Source organism: Chanos chanos, chromosome 3 (assembly GCF_902362185.1).
Source record: "Chanos chanos chromosome 3, fChaCha1.1, whole genome shotgun sequence".
Classification (NCBI taxonomy): Eukaryota; Metazoa; Chordata; class Actinopteri; order Gonorynchiformes; family Chanidae; genus Chanos; species Chanos chanos.
In genome coordinates, this window is record NC_044497.1 from 43,082,257 (window position 1) to 43,105,115 (window position 22,859).

The following is a 22,859-nucleotide window of genomic DNA, read 5'->3' on the forward strand; positions in this document are numbered from 1 at the left end:
TGATGACGTTTGCACAGTTGTGTCCTTCGACTGCTCAGTTTTAAAGCATGCTTGATAAGCTACATATTACGTGACAAGTAAGTATATAATTGGAAGCTAATGTACGTGACCCTGTGTTTAGGTAGGATAAAGCTACAACTCGAAACGGCCTTTCTGGCCATTCTTTGTCTCCGTCAGGCTGTTAACTAGCTATGTTATTTATCGACCTTCTGTAAATATCTTGAACCTGAGTGTTTTGATAGCATGTTGCTAATTCATTGCTGAACACAAACTAAGCTATCCCAAAAACAGGTTAAATATTTCGAGATTCAGGCTCCCCTAATTTACGACAGCTTGACATAACTGAATCGTACTGAAACTGCGAATTGTCCTTCGTCAGCTTCTCATTTTAAATCACACGATGAACTTAAAACATATTTTGACCAGAGCATCAGATACAGATTTTAGATTGTTACCTGCTACTTTTCTCCGTTTCGATTTGTTCTGCCTTTCGTCTTATGTTTTTGACTACATCGTCTCTTCAGCATCATTTGGTATGCATTGGACCCGTCTTTGATGCCATTAAGGGTGCATGACTGGTTAGTCTGTTAGCTGTATCCTAACACCTAACATACGATTTTGCTGATTCTATTAAAAATGTGGATATAAATGCTGAGCCAATAGTTTTGTTTGAAAGATGGCGTCACTGTGACTTTTGCTAAACATTTTGGAGGCCAGCTTCCTTAATGGTCTTGCAGTATGTTCTCCCATTATTTAGACAGAACACTATAATATACAGTATAACAGTGATTGATTTTTTGCGATGAGGACTGAAGCAGTTCAAACTGCACGCTGCTCTTTCCTGAGGTGAGCCCACACAACTCGGGCACACCAGCTGCTCCAGCTCTTTAGGTGAAAAATCAAACAGAAGGACACCGTATTGCACAGACCACCTGTGCAACAGTTTTTCTGCTCCACTTCCACTCTAAAGGCCAATCCCCCATCCTCTCCCCAGGACCAAAACCTACGTCAAATCGCTACATCTCCCTCTTCTCTCGCTGTTGACAAGAAAAGTCATTCTCCTCATTTTTGATCATCTTTTAACCACAACAGCTGTGTCTTTCAGTGATCCTTACACACACATCATCCAGGCCTGATAAAATCATAGCTCATGGCTGTTTAGGGAACAAGTTATGGTGTCTGCTTTTAGACTTGTTCTGTCAAGATACTGTTCTCACAATGGACCATTGCAACTGTAAAAACATGAGCGCTGGGCCTCCTCTGCCTGCTGTCAGTCAAAAAATACAAAGCAGGACTATATTTTGACTACAGTGATACCTCACACCATCAGATAACAAACAGGTAATGACAGAAGAGGGCACTAGAGCTGACAGAGTCTATGGAACAGTGGAACACCTCTGCTTTCACGGTTGAGAATGAGCTCAATGGAGGACAAAAAGTGATTTTGGGGCATAGAACTGTATTGCTAAGGAGGGAAAATGTACCTTTTTAAATTCTGTAAAATGCAGTCATCTCTGTAAAACACACTCCATTATGGACAGTATGGCAACTGTACACAATTGATAGATAGCTTAGTGATCCTTTATAGTGAAATTTGATTCTTCAGGAATTCATCACTTTACAATTACATCTTTTGGGGGATAGAGAAAAAACCCGAATTGTCATAACAATGTATCTTTGACGAATCCTTCCATGGTTGTTCTCATTCTTATATTATTCAAAATATATTAAATGGAGGACTCCTTCATGGTTAAGTGAGCTAGCAGTTTACTTTGACATGTAGAGTATGCAAGATTGAGGCATGACTTCTCTGTAGCAAGTAATGTAAACTTATTTGTTTGATTTGAATATCGCCCTCTGCTGGCAAGGGCATGTCACAGCCTTTTATTTGAACCTTTGTGGCCTCAAGAGGGCCAGTGCAGTCAGTGGTCTCATGTACAGAACAGATTCATACGCTGTTTTGTTTTGTCATGACTGTAGTCACCCTGTGCTGTCATATTAGGTCAAGTTTTCCTGTGTTGCCATTTCACATTTTGTGTTGAGCTTTAATCCTCTCTCTCTCTCTCTCTCTCTCTCTCTCTCTCTCTCTCTCTCTCTCTCTCATATCTGACAGAGAGATGGCATTGAATCAGCTTGGCCTTTTGCGACCCGTATTGTACCTGTCAGCAAGCCATCTCGTGAGGACCTCAGTAGGGACCAGCTCTAGAGTGTTACTTCACTTCCAAAATGCAGGCTCTCAGGGTGGAGTCCCTCCACCCTGCCTCGTTCGCTTTTATGCCACCAAGAAGAGTAAAGGTGAGCGGAGCTCCCCGGCCACTCAAGGCATCTGTGAGCCATAACACACGATCTAGAGCCCCCTCGAGGGCTAAATATAGGGGTAGGAGTGGGCATTCCATTTGTTCTCTCCAGTCACCATTGAGAGATGTTCTTTTCCTCTGTGTAGTGCTTGTTTAGGTTCACTCGAGAGCCTTTTGAGCCTGTATAAAGGGGTAGAGAAATCCTCACTTTACTATCTAGGCTTCTTGTCTTGATTTTATTTGTAATAGCTATGATCATCTACCAGCATGCTGGTCTCTCTCTTTCATCTTTCTTGCTCCTTTGAAGCCACAAATGCTGGAGGTGTTTCGTTCCCTTTTTCCTGTCCACTTCTTGTTTTTCTCTCATTTTTTTTCTGTAGCAAAAGCCAAGGGGCAGCAAGCCAAAGTGAACATCAATGCTTCGTTGGTGGAGGACATTATCAGTCTAGATGAGGTTAAGGAGGACATGGCCGCTGTCTTGACGACTCTGAAGGATGATTTCAGCCGTAACCTGAGCATCCGCACCTCCCCAGGTCAGTGTCTCTCGTCCAGAGTCAACACTGAGAACACAACACACACACACACAAATACATGTACACAAACTTTCAGGCCCATCTTCACATTTCAGGAGCATAAAAAAACAGCTTTATCTCTTACGGAGGCCAGACTCTCAGAGCGCCTGAATAGGATTCATGGAATATTGTTATGTAGGAAGTTATGTAAGAGTAGAGGAGTATTGTATTGCATTGTGCACCCTTGAGGTTTAAACACAGAGATCCATCTCTGTGTACATTCTCTCTATGACCATTGTTTCACAAGGTGAAGTTATTCACCCTGTTTGTGATCCTGTTTCCTCAAATACATGCATGTCATCACCCTTGACCCCAGGCCTGCCTAATCCCAATAGAGAGACCAGAGACAGCAGCAACAGCTCAGTGTATTCTCACATCAAAGAGAAGCTTATTCAGTCGCACCCCTTGACCTGCCTCGTTCTCCTCCACTCCCCTCCCCTCTCTCTCCTTCAGCCTATGGAGGCAGAAGGATTTGGAGCTGTCACAGACCTCAGTTACGGTGATGCAGGAATGAAATGACATCATTTTTTTAAAGAGAAGTAATCGACTCATCTGGGTCTCATTTTGTGGTGTGTTTACTGTCGAGCTGAAGTGAAGAGTCACCTTCGCTGAGACGAGGCAGCGGCACAGGATGGATTAATGTCCTGACCCGCTGTCTGGGCACACGGCAAGGGGAGATTATAGCCTGTCGTCCCGTCAGTGGGCCGGACAGACGACTCTCTCTGTTTTTTATCCTGTTCTCTATCAACACAACCTCTAACGTTTCCCCCCTGCCAGAGGCAGACAGGATATACTAACCCAGATAAATTATCCATGGGAAGATGTCTCTCTGCATATTCATTTATACTCTTTCACATCCAAACACTTCTTTTTGAGAAAGGATGAGGCTTTAACTTCAGCTCCTCTAATCCTTTTATGGGCTCCTAACTTTAAAATATCTTAAAACCAATCCAAGTGCAACACTCAGAGAAGAAACCAGGGTGTTACATGACAACAGAGACTTTGAAGAAAAAAGACAATAAGCTTCGGTTAATGCTCCTTTGATAGATATGAAGGATTGGAGCCGTGAGGTCAGGGTGTTGTGAAGGTCAGAGTGAATACTGAGTAAATTTTGGGTGTACGTGTCAGAGAGTTTAACGGGTGGTGCCCTAACTGGGAAGAACCCGTTTAGCTCATAGCTTTGCAGTTGATCGTCATCTCTCTGCTGAGGAGGAAACGACAGTGCACACCTTGAAACCGTTAGCAGATGTGAGAAACATGAAGGCCCAGGTAACACATACACACACACACACACACACACACACAAACACGCGCCCACGCACGCAGAAACGTAGGGGCACCTGGGACTTAACTTTCTAGAGTGTGTCCATTCTACTGTCCACATGGTCGTGCCAAGTATTTGCTCACTGTCGGCGCATGTAGAATTTGTGATGACATAATGGAAGATCGTTTCTTCTTTTTTATGTCTGTTTTGCTGGTTTTAATCCATTGATTGAGTTGGAAATCGGCGATTGTTTTTTTGGTGAATGCGTGCTCTCTGAAAGCTTTAGAGTTCCCCCACAACAGTGCTGTCAATAAAATGTATCAAAATCTAGATTTTTCTTTCAACCTTTCAAGTATTGGCTTTGAAAAAAGGCTTGTACGGGCTCTCTGTGTTTTGAGAAGATCAAAGTACAGTAAGAATGATGGAGGATCGTAGTATGTCGTGGCGGCGCTCTTCTCTCCCTGGGGTGAGAGAGAAAGAGAGTGAGAGAGAGAGAGTGAAGTAAGACAGCAGACAGGGGGGGGGGGTGGTGGTGGGGGGGGGGGGGGGGGGGGCAGCGGTGTGTGAAGTAAAACAGATGAGGAGAGGAGACGTGTTCATGAGGGACACTGTTTCTGTGTCTCCTCTGTGAAGAGAACAAGGAGGTGGAACACACAGTCTAGGGAAGGAGGCTCTCAGTTTTTAGAAATAAGGAAGAATAGGGGAGTTGAGTCATTTAACCAAATTTACTCAACTAAAATATCCAAATCCCTCAGATTGTCAGCATGCTTCTGGAACACTCCAGAGGAGCCTCATTCTGTAAAAAAAATCTTTCAGGGCAGATTTACTAACGTGATTTGTTAATGTGGAAGTCGTTTTCACGGTTATATTTGTTGCTGACCATGCCACTGGTTTTGGACAGGATAATTTACACACCCTTGAAGTTCAGTAAATTTCAGCCTTTGTGGCTTAAAATGGCAGCATTTCATTTTGTCATAAAATGGTACATGTGATGTATATGACTTCTCAATGACTATGTCATGCTGAGTTTGTGATAGAAGGTTTAATTAAAGGTTTATGGCATAGTTCCTGGATAATGAAATGTGTTAATGATGTTATGTGAGCTTAGATCCAGAATAATCCCTTGCTGCCTCTCCAGGTGCACTGGATCACATCACAGTCAGTACCAAGGATGGCAAGTTCCCCCTCAACCAACTGGGTCAGATCTCCATGAAGTCCCCTCAGCTCATAGTGGTCAACATGACGGGGTTCCCAGAGGTAGGACGGCCAGCACTCAGTCCAGCTCTTTCTCTGGATCACTTCAGTAAAGGGCCCTGAACCGACCACCTTTTTTTTCCACTTACCACCACTCAACCAAAGGTCCAGCACACACACACAACACACACACACACACACACACAAGCTGAAATCTGAGTCATGTGGACTTTTTCCAGGCTTGTTTCAGACAAATTGATCGATCATTGGGGGAAGCCCTTTGTTCTTGGAGAGCAATTGAAACAAAGGCCAAGAGTCTGTGGTGAGCTGTCAGGAGCAGGAAGTGACCGTGCGCTGCCCCCCTGGAGCTCAGAGCCCAGTTAATGGGTGCTGTTTTTCTCTACTCTTTCTCCGCATTTGTCTGCAGCGTTCCCCTCACTCACTTTTTCTTTGTTCCTTTTTTTGGACCTAAATGATCTCTTTCCCTCTCTCTCTTTTCCTTCCTCGCTTTCAACATCTTTTTCTGTTTTTTCCTCTCTCTGTTTTCTGTCCTCATCTTTTTACTTCTTACTTTACTTTCCCCTGTCTTTATCTGTATATCTCTCTTTTTTCATCTCTCTCCATCTCTCACTGTTATTAATGAGAGCCAGTTCTGTCCAACGCTCGGATTAGTCCAGAGAGCAGATTCATTCCTTTTCTCCGTGGTATGAGCCTGTAATACTGGAAGGTTGTATTCCAATATGAGAATCTGAACTTTTTCTCAACTCGCCAAAGCACGCATTTATGCTTTGTTCTCAGAAAGCTGTTTCAGCTGGGATACCTGTGCTTCAACATATACGCTTTTCTTCTCACAGTATGCCACTAACATTAGACAGTTTCAGTTACAGAATATTGAATATTTATTGTCGTGTAGTCAGTATTGGAAAAAAACGAAACAAAACAAAAAGTGAAGCACCTGCAGACTCTATACTTCTAATTCATGACTTTTGCTTTGTACGAATAAAAACTTTGCTAACCATTGAGGAACAAAGACAGAGTTGGCGGTGGCGTCACAGCAACCAGCCATTACCTAACAGCCCTGCAAAATCCACACCAAGGTGACTACGCTGTACCTAAAGCAAACAGACTGGTAATTATTCTAATCCATTACACACGCTCTTTTGCGGAGAGGCCATTGTTTTGCAGCCATTCATTTACGGCTCTGAGAAGGTCCAGTGCTGCTGGAAAACCCCAGTGGCTGTTGTGAGCCTCTACAGACAGTGCTCATTAAAGTAACCCAGACTTTTTTTGTGCGTGTGCTTGTGTGGTATCCGCATCATTAACAAGGTGTTTTCTTTAGCTCTTGCTCCTCTCCCCCATCTTTGAACTCGCGCTCATGTTTAATCAAAGACTGGGAGCAACTCCGCTATTTTTACCGTATTAACCAAAAACACGGCCGATGTTTACGGAACTCCTGGGACCGCGGCTGCCTTACCGTCAGGACCGGAGCGGTTTGGATATGATGATGAAAGGGAATTGTAGAGCCATCAAACGCACGCACAAGCCATATCTATCACACAGCTGGCGAGGAACTGGAGAATCTGGCCGCTCTCGCATGCAGTAAGCCGCAAGAACCCCACACCTCCTCCTCTAAATGAACACAAACAAATAAATGCCTTAGAGTTTACTGGCAGTTTACGAACATACAAGAGCCTTCAAATGTAGGTCCGCGCTCACATGGTCTGTCATGGTCTGAAAGCTTATGTCTGTTATGTAGAGCATTCCTTTGACCAGGGTTGGAGTGTAAGCAGCCTGAGATACCTCCCACCCCACCCCACCCCACCCCCGGCGCAGGTCATAAAGGGTTAGTGTCCTGCCCTGCAACCTCTCTGCTCCGTCCCAAAGGACCTCGCGCTGACAGGGCCCTGCGGCACTTCCACATTGCGCCTACTTTCCCTTACACAAACAGGTCCCCGTTCCTTTACACAGCCTCTTTCTGGAGCTCCAGTCCTGCAAGATGCTGGCCAGTTCACCCAGCTCACCCTAGATCAAAGACAAATGGACCAAACCACGCTTCCTGCTGCTCCATTGGGCTTTGAAAGGGGGGGGGGGCTGTTGTTTGGTGGATGCAGAGAGGGATGAGTGCTGGGGAGAAAGAGAGAGTGAGAGAGAGGTAGAACAGGGTTTGAGACGGATATGTGAGGGGCAGGTACAGCGTCGCAGCCCCAGCTGGCAGTCATTAGACCTAATGTCTCTGTGATGTGTCTTTAGGCCACAGCGGCTGCCGCCCGCGCCCTGCAAGAGAGCAGCATGAAACTCAACCCTGAGGTGGATGGCACCATCATCAGGGTGCCCATTCCCAAGTGAGTACCCCTGTGGCACGTTCACCTTTCTCTGTCACACTTTCCTCTCGTCTCTCGGACTCTCACCTATGCGCATTGGCGCTTTTCTTCCAGTGCCTCCTCCCGTATGTTCTTCTGTCTCTGTCTGTCTGTGTGTGTGTCTCTCTCTCTCTCTTTCTCTCTCTCTCTCTCCCCCTCTGTCCTTTTTTCTTGACTATCTTAGTGTGTTATTTCTGTTATCTTAGTTCTAAGTGTGTTATCTCTTATCTAAGTTCCTAAAATTCTCTGTGGTCACTTTATACATTTTATATCAAATAATGAGTTGTCAGACTTGTTTTGAGGTTAACAAGTAGTTCAAAAGGAATAATTAGAAGTTATTCTATATGTATTATTCTAGGCAGACTATTCTTTAAGAGCAGAGTGAAAAAAGGTCCCGCTATGGTCATTGGTTTCTGACCAACATTCTGAACTCACACGCCAAACTAGGCGTTCTGACGCATTCCCCTCATTCCGTCGACCACAAATCTGTTTGATTATGGAAACACACAGAGGCAGCAGCAGGTGCTTATCTGGCAGCAGAGGATAGGGGGCTGGACGCCTCGCCCGCAATCAGTGTAGGCTTCTAGCTACATTTGCATTTGTAAAGAGAACGACCGGCTTGATTGGCTCAGAATCAGTAATTATGCTTATTGTTTGCAGTAAACAGACTCTACTCTTGGACTGTTTGCAAATGACTCACAGCAAAATGCCAATTAAAGAGGAGGAAAAAAAAAACTTTTAAACATTTCAGAACACAAAAACGATTAGTTGACTGCTTTGTGAACTTTTTTTCAGTCTTCCTGAAATTACACTGATATTTAGGTAATGTTTTTCTTTCCTGTTGTAGCTCAAAAAAAAAAATCATTTTTATTAAAGACCTCTGAAACGTCATGAAACTCTTTTAAGAGGGGTGACTCGCTCATCATGGACATGCATGTGACTCTTAGGGTGACCCGGGAGCATAGAGAGAACTTGGCGAAACTGGCCAAGCAGTTCAGTAACAAGGCCAAGGAGTCTCTGAGGAGAGTCCGCTCCAACGCCGTCACTCAAGTGAAGAAGAGCAAGGAGGGAGTGTCCGAGGACACCATCCGCTTGGTCGAGAAGCAGGTGAGGATGTTTTAATCCGTAGAATCCGTAATAATGAGGCAGCTTGTGGTTTTATTGGGCCTAAAAGTCAGAGCCACAGAAATTCTTTGTCAATTTTTAACCCTTTTAATGGTAGAATATTTCTATATCAGCTGCTAACGCTAGAGTGCCATTACGTTTCCTGTTGGTTTATATTGATCTGTTTCTGTCCTTCTTCCGTTTGTGTCGACGACGACAGATTCAGCAAATGGCAGACAGCTATGCTTCAGACATTGATAAACAGTTGGCCAACAAAACCAAGGAGCTGCTGGGATGACATTAACAAGACCCATCAGAATTCATGACATCACACACTCGCTTTTGTTGTTCATCACGAATCGAGCCAAACGCACTTGGCGCGGCCTGAGACTGGACATGATGCAAAAGGAAAGGAACAAAAAAAAAAAAAACCTCTGTGAACTCAAACCAGAAAACAATTAATGATGGTGGTGATAGAGGAATGAGAGCCAAAGGTTGCTCTCTGCAGTGTTTGTGTATTCTTCTCATGCGTCAACAAATGTTGGTATGGCACGCCAGTGGCTGCTGGCTCCTCCATCCTCTACTCTTCAAACAAACAATGAAAGGACAAATGATGTTTTAATGTGATTTAGGGTCCTCCTACTAATCAAAGCGATGCCACAGATGCTGTGTTTATGTAAAAAGCACTACACTGAATGTAAACTCTGTGGCTTTACAGCGTGGTGAGTCTCTCAGAGGACGGGGAGGAGCGCACACAATAATGCACTGCCAACATTTGTTTCACATTCGCTGTTGCAGCCACTGGGCTCAACCTTTTTTTTTTTTCTTTCCCCCCCATCAGTTTTTAAGGATTAATAGTACAGCTACCAATGTAAACAAAATAAAACGGAAACGTTTGGATTTTGGCGGCGTTGCTGTTGTATTCATTCTTCTCTTTTTTTTTTTTTTTTTTTTAAGCGTTTTCTTCTTTTAGGTCATTTTTTCCCCTTTTGTCACATAAATTTATGTTTCTTCTCTGCGTTCTGTCGTTTAGTATTTTTGTTTCCCGATTTCGGTTCTTATTAGTCTTGAAGGTAGCACTAAATTAATATGTATAATTAGGCCATTACTGTATGCAAGTAGTCACATGACTACTCCATAAGAAAAGCATTATAATATGTTTCATAAGTACATGCCATTTCATACTGCAATTCCCAAGCTAAGCAGTGCCTCCACTGGGGCCTGCTCTGAAAAGCATTGTCTTTAATGGATAAAAACATCAGGGTCGGTGAATAAACAAGAGTTTAGAGCAGCCAGTATAGAGACTGGGGAAGTGGGCAGGTTTTCAATGGTCCTGGGTCCATATGTCAGCAATTTAGGGGCATTGTGTACCTTGGCCTGAAACAGAGGCTCATGATAGATGGTGGGGTGAAAATCTTGAGTCGCTGGCTCTGAACACAGCCCTGAAAATTGCTTTCAGCTGATAGCTTCATTTCATTTGACATTTATCAAGTGGATTACTGTGTGTCTTGCTGTTTACTACTACCATGATGGAGAGCATGAGGATGGCAGTGAGGAGACCAAATGTTTTTCCTTCTGTGTCGTTGGAAATATACAAGTGTAAATTGACTCAGTAAACTTTAGAATTTACAGTGTACTCAGCCATCCAAATCAGGAGTGGATGTTTTGTTCCAGTCAGATTCTCACCCCAGTTGATGACCTTTCTGAATTGATTAAGTATTTTGTACCTTTCTAGGGTGTCAAGTTCTTTAAGACAAATTCATTAGCTAGTGCCAGTAGTAATGTATGTAAGTACAGAGCTGTTCCTTTTCTTTGAGAAGAAGAAGTGCAGTAATATCTTGTTCTTTACTTTACCCCTCCTCCTGTGCATGGGTTTTACGTCTACTTTACATGCAGATTATTTAGGACTGAATTATTCAGGCTTCTAGTCTTGTGACAATGCAGGAACACTGATACACTGGTTGTATGAGCACTTGACAGACAACGGGGTCTCCGGCGAAGAAGCAGGTTATTATACTTCCCAGTCAGTGTGCGCTGATTACGTTCCATACACGCGCCCGACGCTCAGATAGTTACAGAGACTCGAGTGCGCGTTTAATCACTTCACTGGCACCGAATTGGCTCCCGAACGCCTATTGCGTTCTCGCCTCTGAAGTGTGCGAGCCACCCGACAGTCTCATCAAGAATCCAATCAGTTAAAGAGCGAAATGCTCTTCTCCTGAGATGAAAAGATATTTTCTGCCACTACGCCTAAGGGCACGCACACTGCATATGCAAATTGGAACAAGAATTAACGCAAATTTTGATGCTCAGATAGCGATTCTCATTTCAGAGATTGTATGAACCGCACGAGGTGGATCGTTCTGTCTTGGATACATTATTCATTTTTGATCTTAGGTCAAAACTGACCCTTCCTAACGAATTACGTGCTGTGATATATTCCCAGGTTTTAAATATAATTCAAATGCGAATGACTAATGGAAGCATGGAGGAGATGGGGATGGAATTGACGAACACTTCACATATGTAATGATCTACATATCATTTATTTAATACAATGTGAATCGGTCTGAATGCTGTACACCATAAATTACACGGCGTTTGTTTGTTTGCTTGTTTGATTTATTGATCGATGTGGAATCTTGTATGAGAATGTTTCTGAATACTATAATAAAAACGTGATTGAAGAGGAGGAGCAACTCTGTAATCAGACAGGTTATCCATGCTCCAAAAATAGTTTCCTTCCTTCATCCGGTAAGATTGACCTGACCTATGTTGTGCACAATTTCAGGCCGACGCAACGTGCTTTCATTAGGTGCGCTACCCCAGGGTGCGCGGGCTTGTTCACCGCCGGCACAGAGCAATCCCCTTGAACAGAGAGTCTTTGAGTTTCGAGTGGTTAAACTGTCATTTCAAATCGTCTGGACGTCGTGATTACCGGCACGGGAGGAATTATATATTTAGCTTTATGTCCGTTGCGATTTCCTGCCCCCGTCTCGATCCTAAGTGACTGGTGAGTTAGATATCCCCCATCTCCAAGGAGTCGCACTCTTCCCCCGGGAAGACTGTAATCAACGGCTTAGAGCACCGAGAGAGTGGAGATGAGGAACAGTCCCGGGGGTGGGGTCCGAGTAAGAGCTGACACTGGATAAGCGCACACTATTCATAAATCCTAAATGAGCACTTTGAGGGGAGGCACCTGCCACTCAGCCCAGTGACAGGCAACATCGAAGCATTCGATCAGGACCATCAATTTCCCTGCACTGTGACAGTCTTAGACAAGGAATATTGCATGGACTGGAAAGGTTGATGCTTGTGTCATGTGATACAGTAAAATCTCACAGATTTCCATCACATCTTGGTGATGCGACAATATTTTTGTGATAGGCAGATCAATAGATCAGGGTGAATTTACATATCTCTGACCACTCTCAACATCTTGATCAATACTTCCTTTCTCATAACTGTTAACCAAACAAACCACCTGCCAATCCATAAGGTATTTTATGTAATGGTAGATGAATTCCAGAAACATTTTGAGCAAAAAAAACACTGATGTTGAAGGATGTGCCAATAGAGTGACAAGAACGACAAGAACCTTTCTAAAACTTGCCCTGGGTTATATTAAATCTCCTCTGACTAATGTGAGACCTTTTCCTTATTTCCAATCCCACATCCCTGTGTCAAAATTGAAGGAGCATGGCAGCTGGCCACACTTTGTCACATGCTTCTAATCCACTGGCTGTTTAGATAGAGTCTTGCTAGCGATTATGTCACAGCGAAAGAAAAGAGACTAATACTTGTGATCTAATACATGATAACCCCTGGTTTTAAAAAAAAAAAAACCCTATCATTTGGAGAGTAAAATGCATGAACTGGACAGGAAGTCTGCTAATCTGTAACCTGATGCGGGAGGAAGGAAGGACTCAGGAACCAGCCTTCAGACCTTTCACCAATCATATTCATCACAGGCTCAGGCCCAGACTCATTAGGCCACAGCACCGCACTTAACTAAACATCTTTTCCATAAAATAAATGCTTCCAGGTTACCCTGAACCCAGGTCGTGCTCGCATCTGATCTCAATTACCTCTGCCACAGCCCAGGCTGCGATGCCGATGATACCGGACTGATCCAAACTTGTGAGTTGACAGCGCCATGGCAACAGCAGAGGCTTACTCCAGTATAGATATGCATGCTGTCCATCATGTTAAAAAATGAAAGGGGGGTGCTGGGGGAAGGAGGGAGTATTTAATAATTGGTTCCTGCTGCTTTCCTTCCCTTGGAATATTAATTGCATGATGATTAAAACCTTTCTGGGTCTTTGGATTGATATCGTAGGAGAAATTGAGGCCTAGTATACAGAGAGCGTCCTGTTTGATGGGTTTAACCATCATTTGGGAGAAGATCAGACATTTGGTATGAAGTTTAGAGTTCCAGAAAGGGCACTAGAAAGCACACTAGAGAGTCTCATGTGGATGGAGTTTTTTGGCAACGCTTCTTAGATTCTCAGAGTGTCTGCGTGTAGTTTTCTCATAGGTCATAGGCAGCAAAAAGTCAAACAGAAAGGGAGAAAAACATGCAGAGAATTTTTGAACATGTGTTTTTTGTTCATAAAGAGACCCTGAGGAAAATCTGTAGTTTCTCTTTTGGAATGAAAATGAGGATAAAGGTTAGAAATTGAAATAAAGAAAGAGAGAGAGATAGAGAATGTCTGTCTTCTTTCTGCTTACATGTTCCGATCGAATTCGTCTTTGACGCACTCACACGCAATCAGAGTCGGTCTTTCACAAGTCATTCTTTCACATCTTTTACTGTTCTCTCGTTTTGTGCTTGGTTTCTATGGTAACTGCCGCTGCCTCATCTATAAGCCCTCGGTGCCTTGTTCATAATTTTTGTTCAGTACACACACTTAATTTAGACAAGACTTCCCCGTGTGGCTGTGAATGGAACAACAGGTTGAGATCCCCTTTGTTTCGACTGACCCCTTCCCAGTGAAGCTATACGTTGCAGCCTGAAGCTATTTTCATTTCTGTTTTAAGAATGAACGGCTTTTTACAGCATGTGTGTAAGTCAGTGAATGAGCTGAACTATATTTCATCTGGATATTTCACACAAACTCATGGCCAAGACATAGAAAGTTCATTGCCCTCTCAGCTGTTTGGAAAGGCTTTGGTTTCATCATTCTTCATCAAAACCGCACCACTCTGGCAGGATTTTCACTGAAAGCCTTTATTCTCCCTGAGAACATCTCCACCTTTTACTCTCTCAAGCCACAGTTTCCACAAGAATGGTGCAACAGACAAAATAATACAGATGAATGACATTTTGCATTTTACATACACTTTACAACAAATGTATTCTTTTGGAATTGAAATATAAATATATCTGGATGATTTGGATGGAGAATATATCATAGAACATGAGCAAGCTTCAGTGTCTCTCATTTTGTTGAACTGGTCCTTTACTGTTAAATAATATCAAATATTCATCTCAGAATCAGAAACTGAATTTCAAGACGCTTCTCTTTTTAGGGAGGATATATTAAAGTATATTTTACTCTGTTCAATGATGAACTCTACAGGAAGAAAACGTCTGACATAACTGTGAATAAGAAAAATAATTGTGAAGCTTTACGTTTTTTCTATTTCAAGGGATATGTATTGTCACTGTCATGAGATTACATATATTTCTTTTTTCTCAAATTACTATATTCATATTCAAATTCAGTGAAAATACGGTGTGATTATCAGCATCTTTATTTATCCGTTTAATTATTGGCACCTTACAGAGCTGTCAGTGACAAAGTCAAAACATGCTGCAAAAACAACAGGCTGACATTATTGACACATAAATGTGATCAGATAGAGGGTTCTATCAGAGAGCACTGCAATAAATGTTTGCTCAGAGATAATAACCTTATCATCCCCTTTCCCTTCTCACTGTAGTATGCGATAGAAAGAATAGACAGCGGATAGACATCCCTCTCTCTCTCTCTCTCTCTCACTCTCTCACTCTCTCTCTCTCTTTCACTCTCTCTCCTCTCACTCTCTCTCCCACTCTCCATCTCTCTCACCCTTTCCCAAGTCTCATCAGTGAGAGGGAATGGATGGTAACCTATTGTCCTTTGTGCTGTTTGGGACTGTGGTATGGCTTGTGGTGGCTGTGTATTTGATCAGTTGTGTTTTTCTGCTCTGCACTCTGTACCGTAGGATCCACAGAAAGGAGAATGATCCAGAGGGCTGATAGGTCATGGGTACGGAGGTCACAGACATCTTGTGATTGATCATTAATTGCCCTTTCATACATGAATGTCAACTCCGGTAAGTCATTCATATCATACTGATATTCACCATATCACAGTGCAAACCTGATCACAAGTCAAAAGGTAAAGACTGGTTACCTCACACTGCAGTAGACCAGCATAAGCTTGAGTGTACCTTGGGAGGAGGCTTAAGACTATTACCATGTGGTCAATGTTGAAATTGTGATAATTTTTTATGTGCACTGGCATATAGTTAGTTATACTTGTTTAAGAGTTGCAACACATTGCCTATCAATGTGTGCAGAGAGCACATCATGAAATGTACATTGAACATTCTCACCATCTGTTTCTGTTCACATTCGTAGGACGCCTTCAGCACTAAAGCAGCTAGAAGAAAGGAACTGGACTTTAAACAGCTATGGACTGCGAGAACCGTAATGCTTTATATATGTGAATGTGATGTATGTGATACATAAACATAAATGATGCACCTATGTAGCTTACACCTGTTTTGCAGTAACCAGAAAGGTACACTATATGCAGTAAGAGGACTTTTTAGTATTGCTTTTCAAACTTCTCTGCATGAATTTGCATGTACTTCTGGACTTGTTTAAAAGCATCTTTCTCTGCCTATCACAAAAACATTTCATATATCCTCATGAAATGAAGAAGAGTATTTCTGGACTGGTTTAAAAGATCTTTCTTTTACAAAAACATTTTATATATCCTCATGAAATGAAGAAGATGTGAGGAACCATAAAGTGTGGGAATAAAACAACAGAGGGAGGGGACTGCTGTGAAATCTCTTTTGGAATATACTTTCTTGATTTATGACTTTATTGATTTGTGACCTTATGTGCTGCAGCGTGTAAATGAAGGACTTGAAATCTAACTTGCATACAAGCCATATCTATAAAGGAAATTGTGGAACCATGTTTGCTTTTTGATATAGAGGTGGAACTATAAAGCTGGCTGGCTTTCTCTCTTTTCTGTATATGTATAAACTTTAATAGTAACAAAAACACATATTAAACACATATTTGCTGATCATTACTTGTACTTTTTCCAACTAAGATAGCCTGTCTTCGCTCTGAGGGTGATCATGAGGTGTCATTTGTATGATCAATGCTGATTGAAGCACACAAACCTTTATATTGCATTTCTGCACATACAGATAAACTAGTAACACTGAAGACTTGACCCCCTTCCATTTTTGACTATTCAGCAGTGATTAGAAAAACAAAAAAACAACTTGACCTCGTATTGGACACACTGAGCACCTTATGCTACTCGTATGTAAATATGACATTGGATCCATGAGTGAGCTGGCTAGCTTTAAGTTTGGGATTTGCACAGAATGACAGTCAGTTTTCTCAGCTTTGATTCTTTTTTCAGACGTATTACTTCCAAGAACATGGCCTAATCACAGTCCTATGTGTAATTCTATGTTATTGATCAGAGTAGTTTAATAGTAATAAACAGTTATATTAAATTTCCAAAGGGTAAATATTGATCCGTATTATTCCTAAGAGCGAACAACTCTGTATGGAGGTATATTCTGTCTATTCTAGGTAGAAATATTCTGGTCATTGCAAATACTTTTCTGTGTAAAATTGGCCAAATTCCAAACCGTGACTTCATTTCCTCCATGCAGTGGGTGGGGTGTTGTTAGAGTAACTTTCAAAGGTGTGGTGTTCTGACTGAGCTTCTACTGTAAGGCTAAAGTAAGTCTTTTTGCTTTTTAAATATAGTGTTAAATGAATACTACCTAAAGCTAAAACTGTAGTCTTTCTACATCGATATCTAAAGACTCAGTATCTATCCACCTGGTTGTGTAATCGGACAAGTTTTCTCTCAGATTTCCGTGTAAAATGATTTATCAGTGGATGTTCCGCTACATTCGCTGATCGCTCGCGGATCGATAAGACTAAAGTATGTTACGCGACGCTGCACTTGAATTACCGAATTAACATCGGTCAAACGCTTTACAAAATGTGAGGAATGTGCGACGTCGCGCACTCAGCCTGAAACACTATGATATACTTTTCAGTTGTTGTAACGGTGATCTTACTCTTTATGCATCAGATCATTGAGTAAGTCGAAAGGGGAAAGGAAACAAGTGTCAAGATCTTCAGATATATTTTTTTTGATGTTATGCTTTCCATGTGTAGAGTTCCCCACGCCAAAAGAACAACGACCTCAAACACCTGGAATGGCGTCTGTATGGGTGAGTGGAATTTTTCTGAAGTTATATCGCTGCTTATCAGCCAGACTTACTTGCTCTTAATACCTGTAGAATTGAAATTAAACACTTTGAAGGTACAAACAAAATAACGTGACATTTTATATTTTAGGATGATTTGGATCTCCTTTTGGATTCACCATCCTCACTGACAACAACTGCAAGTTTTTTTTCTGTTGTTGTTGTTGTTTGTTGCAAAACATCTGCATAACCTTTACATTAGTTTCTCAATCTCAACTAGTCATTATTAAGATTAGTGTATTTCATCTTCATGTTTTGTGTCTGTCAGTCAACAGCCAGAGGTACTATCAAAGACAAGGCAGGTTTTAATGCCAGTGAGGATGCTGCGGCTCTGAGGAAAGCTATTGAAGGCATTGGTAAGATTGATTGACTCAGAAACCCCCTTTTCCTTCAGCTGGCTAAAAGTCGTGCAACTTATTTCTTGTGTGAATGGTTTCTTCAGCAAAAATGAGCCTAGACTTGCAATAAGTTGCATTGTGATCATAGATTCTCCACTTATTATGTAATTCAGTCCAGGGTCAGCTTTAATCCTTGTTCAGGAGTGTGCTTTAGTGTAGAGGGGGCTATGGCGCATGAAGCATTATTTCAGACGCAACTTTTCAATGCAGTTAACAAATGATTATTTTTGTTATCTTAACCTGCCTATGTTCACTGCAAACAGTCTTTCTTTTATCTGTGGAAACAGTGGCATTATTTGAAAAATATATTGACTTCTGTTATATTCGTGAAGTATATTGCATAATTCTTGTTTTTTGTTCTTTTTTGTTGGGTTTTGTTTGTTGTGTGTGTGTGTGTGTGTGTGTGTGTGTGTGTGTGTGTGTGTGTGTGTGTGTGCTCGTGCGTACACTGTTCCACAGGCACCACAGAGAAGACCCTGATTGATATTCTCACCCAGAGAAGCAATGCCCAGCGTCAGTTGATATGTAAAGCCTACCAGGAAGCAACTGGAAGGGTAAAAAACAAATAAACAAACAAAAAAACACAAATCACTGTTTGCTTGACAGCATTTTGATGACCCCATTGAATCAAACAACTAAAGAATTCACTACTGATATCAGTTTCCCCCTCTGGGAAGTCCTGTTTGACAGGCTCTTGGTGTGAATTTGCAGACTCTCGCTGATGACCTGGAGGGTGACACTCATGGGGATTTCGAGGATGTGCTGGTGGCTCTTATCACTCCGCCTGCTCTGTTTGACTGCAGAGAATTTGAACGTGCCATAAAAGTACAGCTTCACTCCCTCTACTGTAGATAGTCTTTACAGTTTAAAGCAGCAGTCTCTCTAACTTATGGAGCTTTTCTATATTCACAGGGCGCAGGGACTTCAGAGAGTGTCTTGATTGAAATATTTGCATCTCGGTCCAACAAACAAATCAAGGCATTGTCAGATACCTATTTGGCAGGTATGTACTTGAACTTTAAAGACAATTCGTAAGTCATTTTAAGTCATTGTCAGGTATCATTTTAATGCATGTGACCATTTTCTTACAGATACCGGGAGATCACTACTTCATGACCTGAAATCTGAAGTTTCGGGTGACTTTGCTAAAACTTTATTGACATTAGCTGAGGTTGGTCACCTGCACATCTCCTTTCTTTTGCATTTGGTTTGAATAAATGAAAATGAGTCGTGCTTGTTCCTTACTCTGTTTTTTTCTTCCCATCAAAAGGGAAAGAGAGATGAGAGTACGCAAGTAGACATGGCAAAAGCTAAAGAGGATGCAAAGGTAAAGTTAATGACATCCTCTCTGAATTTCATCTATGTTTAACGTCTCATGAAGTTTTGCAAGACATTTCCTCTTTACTCTTCCTGATGCAATGACTCTAACTGTCTTCTTTGGATCCCCTCTGTCACCACATTCACAAAATCAGTTTTCTATGTAGATAAATGAACTAATTTAGCCTTTATTGAGTTATCACACATTATCTACTGGCTGCACTCTTTACAGTCATGACAACTCAACTTTATAATTTGGAATGGAAAGACCTACAATTTTAATCCCTTTGGTTTTGTCTGTTAGCAGTGCTCAAAGCGTGCTGGTCCTCACCGGGACGCAGTACCGGCACTTCTCACAAGTTGCCGGTGCTCTTTCCTGCCCTCTCCATATCAGGTCATGGGGCAATTCATAATGACCCTATGTAAACTGCATTACCCAGGGGGCACAATGTAACGCTCACCTGTTCCCATTCTCTCAATAAGTCTATGTAACGTTAATGCCAGTGTAAGTAACTTCACATTAATGCTGAGTAACATTCATGCCAGTAATGTTGGCCTGGCTCCAAAAGGGCACAAAGAGAAAGCGTGAGTCAGACAAAGATGGTGAACATCAGCGATATCTCCTAGTGTCTTTTATTACCAGTAGAAATTCAGAATGTGATAGTTAATGATTTGCTGATACCGGCCGATACACATGCCAACACATGAATAAGGGGAGTGCTGGCACTTTTTTCTACTTCAAGCACTGTCTGTTAGAGTATGTATTCCTGTCCTCTAAGGAGACAGTCTCTTTGAGTCAAAACCTTTCTCTCTTGTTGTCTTTGCCTAGACCCTGTATGAGGCTGGAGAGAAGAAGTGGGGGACAGATGAGAGCAAGTTCATCGACATATTATGCCACAGGAGTGTTCCTCAGCTCAGGCAGAGTAAGACACATTGGATTAAGTAACAAGGGAGTCTGTCATGACTCATATCCTGTACAGCTTACACAGGGTGTTACTATATGGAACGAAAACTGGTAATAAATCATGTTAGGGAGTTCTTCAAATATTTTATTTTTTTCACAACACTGAAGTTTCAAAACAGTCTGTTTCAAAACTGAACATAATGTTTCAATAGAAGTGTGGTAGCTGTGGTGTACTGGATTACATTTGGGACTTGGTGTTAGTCTTTTCTTGAACACATTGCATGTCACGTGAATTTGAGCTCCCTCATATGTGTGCCCTGTCTTTATTCTGAATCTGATGAGAGCTGTGGCCACGCTGCTGCTTTGGCTGACTTTGTTTCTCTGGTATGTTTAGCTTTGGTGGAGTATAAGAATCTGAGTGGGAAAACCCTGCAGGAGAGCATTGAGAGCGAGATGTCAGGGAATCTAGAAAAGGTCCTTGTGGCTATAGGTATGATGTTTTGAACTAAACAAGGACGACATACTAAAAAAATAATAATAAAAAGTAAATTCATAACATTGTCGATCGCTCATTTCATTTACATTTCTGTGAAAACTGATATCTAACCCTAAGTTAAACAGTATGAAAAACATTTCTCCTTTCAGTGAAATGTGTCAAGAACGTCCCTGCCTTTTTTGCTGAGCGTCTCTTTAAGAGCATGAAGGTAAGAAAACAGAGAGTTGTTTTCACACACACACACACAAACACAAACAGTCTGTTTCTGAAGGGGCTGAAACATTTCACCACTTGATCAGGAATTCATTACTGACAGATAGATCCTTTCATGTCTAGTGCTGAGGAACATGATGACTGTTCTAAACATGCCAAACATCTCAGTCAGTATTCTACACTACAGTATAAGGTTGGTGTTTCAGGGGATGGTTTATCATGTAGCACTTACTATGGATTGGCTGTAGGTATGCATTGACCATCATGCAGCTGGATAATTGTGTGTCTTCATAGTGCCACATTGCTGTTGAACTGAATATAGAACAGGAGCCTGCAGAATGATCCTCACACACACGAACCAAATGTGCACTCCTCCTATTAGTGTTTATGTGAAATACCCTGCTGTTTTACAGTGTATTATTTTGTGTTGTTTGTTTGTTTGTTTGTTTTTTACAGGGTGCAGGGACTACTGAGTCCACCCTTACGAGAATCATGGTCAGTCGCTCAGAGATTGATTTGCTGGACATCAGAGCAGAGTACAAAAAACTGTTTGGCTGCTCTTTATACTCTGCCATTCAGGTAAGTGAGGTTTTAGTTCAAGAAAAAAATCTTAAAATAAAGATCAATTATGTATTTGTTACCTTCGGTAGTATTCCAGATTCTGGCTACAGTGGCCCGTGCATGGACTTTAAAAAACCCTTCCCACAGTTAAGGATGAAATTTCACTAGCTACTTTTCATATTGATTGTTTGTTTGCTGCTTTGCAAGCCCATCGGAAAAGCTGAAAGAAAATAATTTATTGCTCTTGTTTTAATGAGTATCTGTCAAAATGACTTTGGCACTGGTCTATGTCTCAGAATTAACGTGAATGATTCATTTTTGGCCTGATTTCAGTCAGAGGTAGCAGGTCACTTTGGCCAGTGTCTGAAGAACCTTTGTGGAGGGGATGACTAACCCTGCTTTCACTGGGAGGAGTGGATGATTAACTCCATCCCAAAAGGAGGAGCTGTGTGCAGCCTGCTTTTCACTAAGCATTTCCCCACCTGTGTGTCTCTCAAACCAGCTCTCACGTGTCAATGCCGGTGATTCAAACAGTCTCTGCAGCCAATCCATATACCAGCACACTGATTTACATTAATATATACCAGCACACAGTTTTGTCCTAATGCAATTCCTGTATGTGATGTTTATCTTTAACCTCTCACACAAATAACACACTTGGAAGCATCACTAGACTCATGCAGCAGAGCGTCCTTGTGTCCCCTTCAGCTCATCTGATACAGTCCTTTTCTTTATTTTGCATACGGTTCATTCCATCTCAAATCACTCACCAGGAAGTGATTTTTAACAATACAAAATAATACAATACAAAATGTGATTTCAGATGAAATGACCCGTGAGGAAATATTTCTTTTCGTTTTAAATTCAAATCACTGCCTCTCTTGTGCTTCATGCTTTAGGCTTTCCTGGTCTATACTTCTCTGCTTTTTCTAGGGCTTATTTTACAGAGCTCTCAATATTGACAGACCTCATAGATTTCTCTAATGTAGATCTTCTTACTCGTGCACTAAACTGAGGGTTGGGGAAATGAGTCCTCATGAGACTTGAGTTCATTCAATCATAACTGGATGTCAGTAAGGATCTGCAAAGTAGTCTTTCTCATTATAGAGAAGAGAGGAAAATGCATTACCTCCGGAATGTCTGTAGATTGGTTTGTTATAAACATAGTGGAGTCCAATGTACCGCTGAACCAGCATCGTCACACAAATATAAATTATCCAAAGGGTAGTTTATGTAAAAAAATTGTCCACAAGGATATTTATTTGCTCCTTTTAAACTAATAATTTCTGCTTTAGTCTGAGACATCCGGGGACTACAAGAAAACCCTACTGAGCATCTGTGCAGAAGATGAAACAGCCTGAGCCCAGGCAGTGATGTGCATATGGCTTCAGCATACTGCTTACAGTAATGTGTTATCATGTGAATGCTACTGAGCCCGTTGACTATCCCTTCAAATGGTGTACACTGAAAGAAAAACTGAAAGAGATCCATGCAGCCTGAACCTAGTACTGTATAACATGACCTATGTCAGTGGACATTTGACATTGTACAGAATGTTACCATTGAACCAACCTGACACTGGATGTTACAAAACAGCACTGCCCAAAGGTACTGTCTTTTTTGGTGACCGGAAAGCTTCTGCTCCAATTTTGC

General features: G+C 41.8%; 2 protein-coding genes across 2 annotated transcripts; both read left to right on the plus strand.

Annotated features, from left to right (window-relative positions):
* The first annotated feature begins 40 nt into the window (after nt 1-40).
* mrrf (mitochondrial ribosome recycling factor) lies at nt 41-9,657 on the plus strand. Its single transcript, XM_030768855.1, has 7 exons — nt 41-77; nt 2,114-2,295; nt 2,678-2,830; nt 5,272-5,390; nt 7,578-7,669; nt 8,635-8,794; nt 9,012-9,657. Exons 2-7 carry the CDS (start codon nt 2,118-2,120, stop codon nt 9,087-9,089), a joined length of 780 nt encoding a protein of 259 aa, XP_030624715.1. The 5' UTR covers nt 41-77; nt 2,114-2,117; the 3' UTR covers nt 9,090-9,657.
* A 7,609-nt stretch (nt 9,658-17,266) lies between these two features.
* On the plus strand, nt 17,267-21,599 carry anxa3b (annexin A3b). The gene is made up of 13 exons (XM_030769037.1): nt 17,267-17,281; nt 17,409-17,456; nt 17,586-17,673; nt 18,175-18,269; nt 18,427-18,540; nt 18,628-18,718; nt 18,807-18,886; nt 18,986-19,042; nt 19,862-19,955; nt 20,331-20,426; nt 20,582-20,640; nt 21,102-21,224; nt 21,540-21,599. The coding sequence occupies exons 1-13, from the start codon at nt 17,267-17,269 to the stop codon at nt 21,597-21,599; spliced, it is 1,020 nt and encodes a 339-aa protein (XP_030624897.1).
* The last annotated feature ends 1,260 nt before the right edge of the window (nt 21,600-22,859 follow it).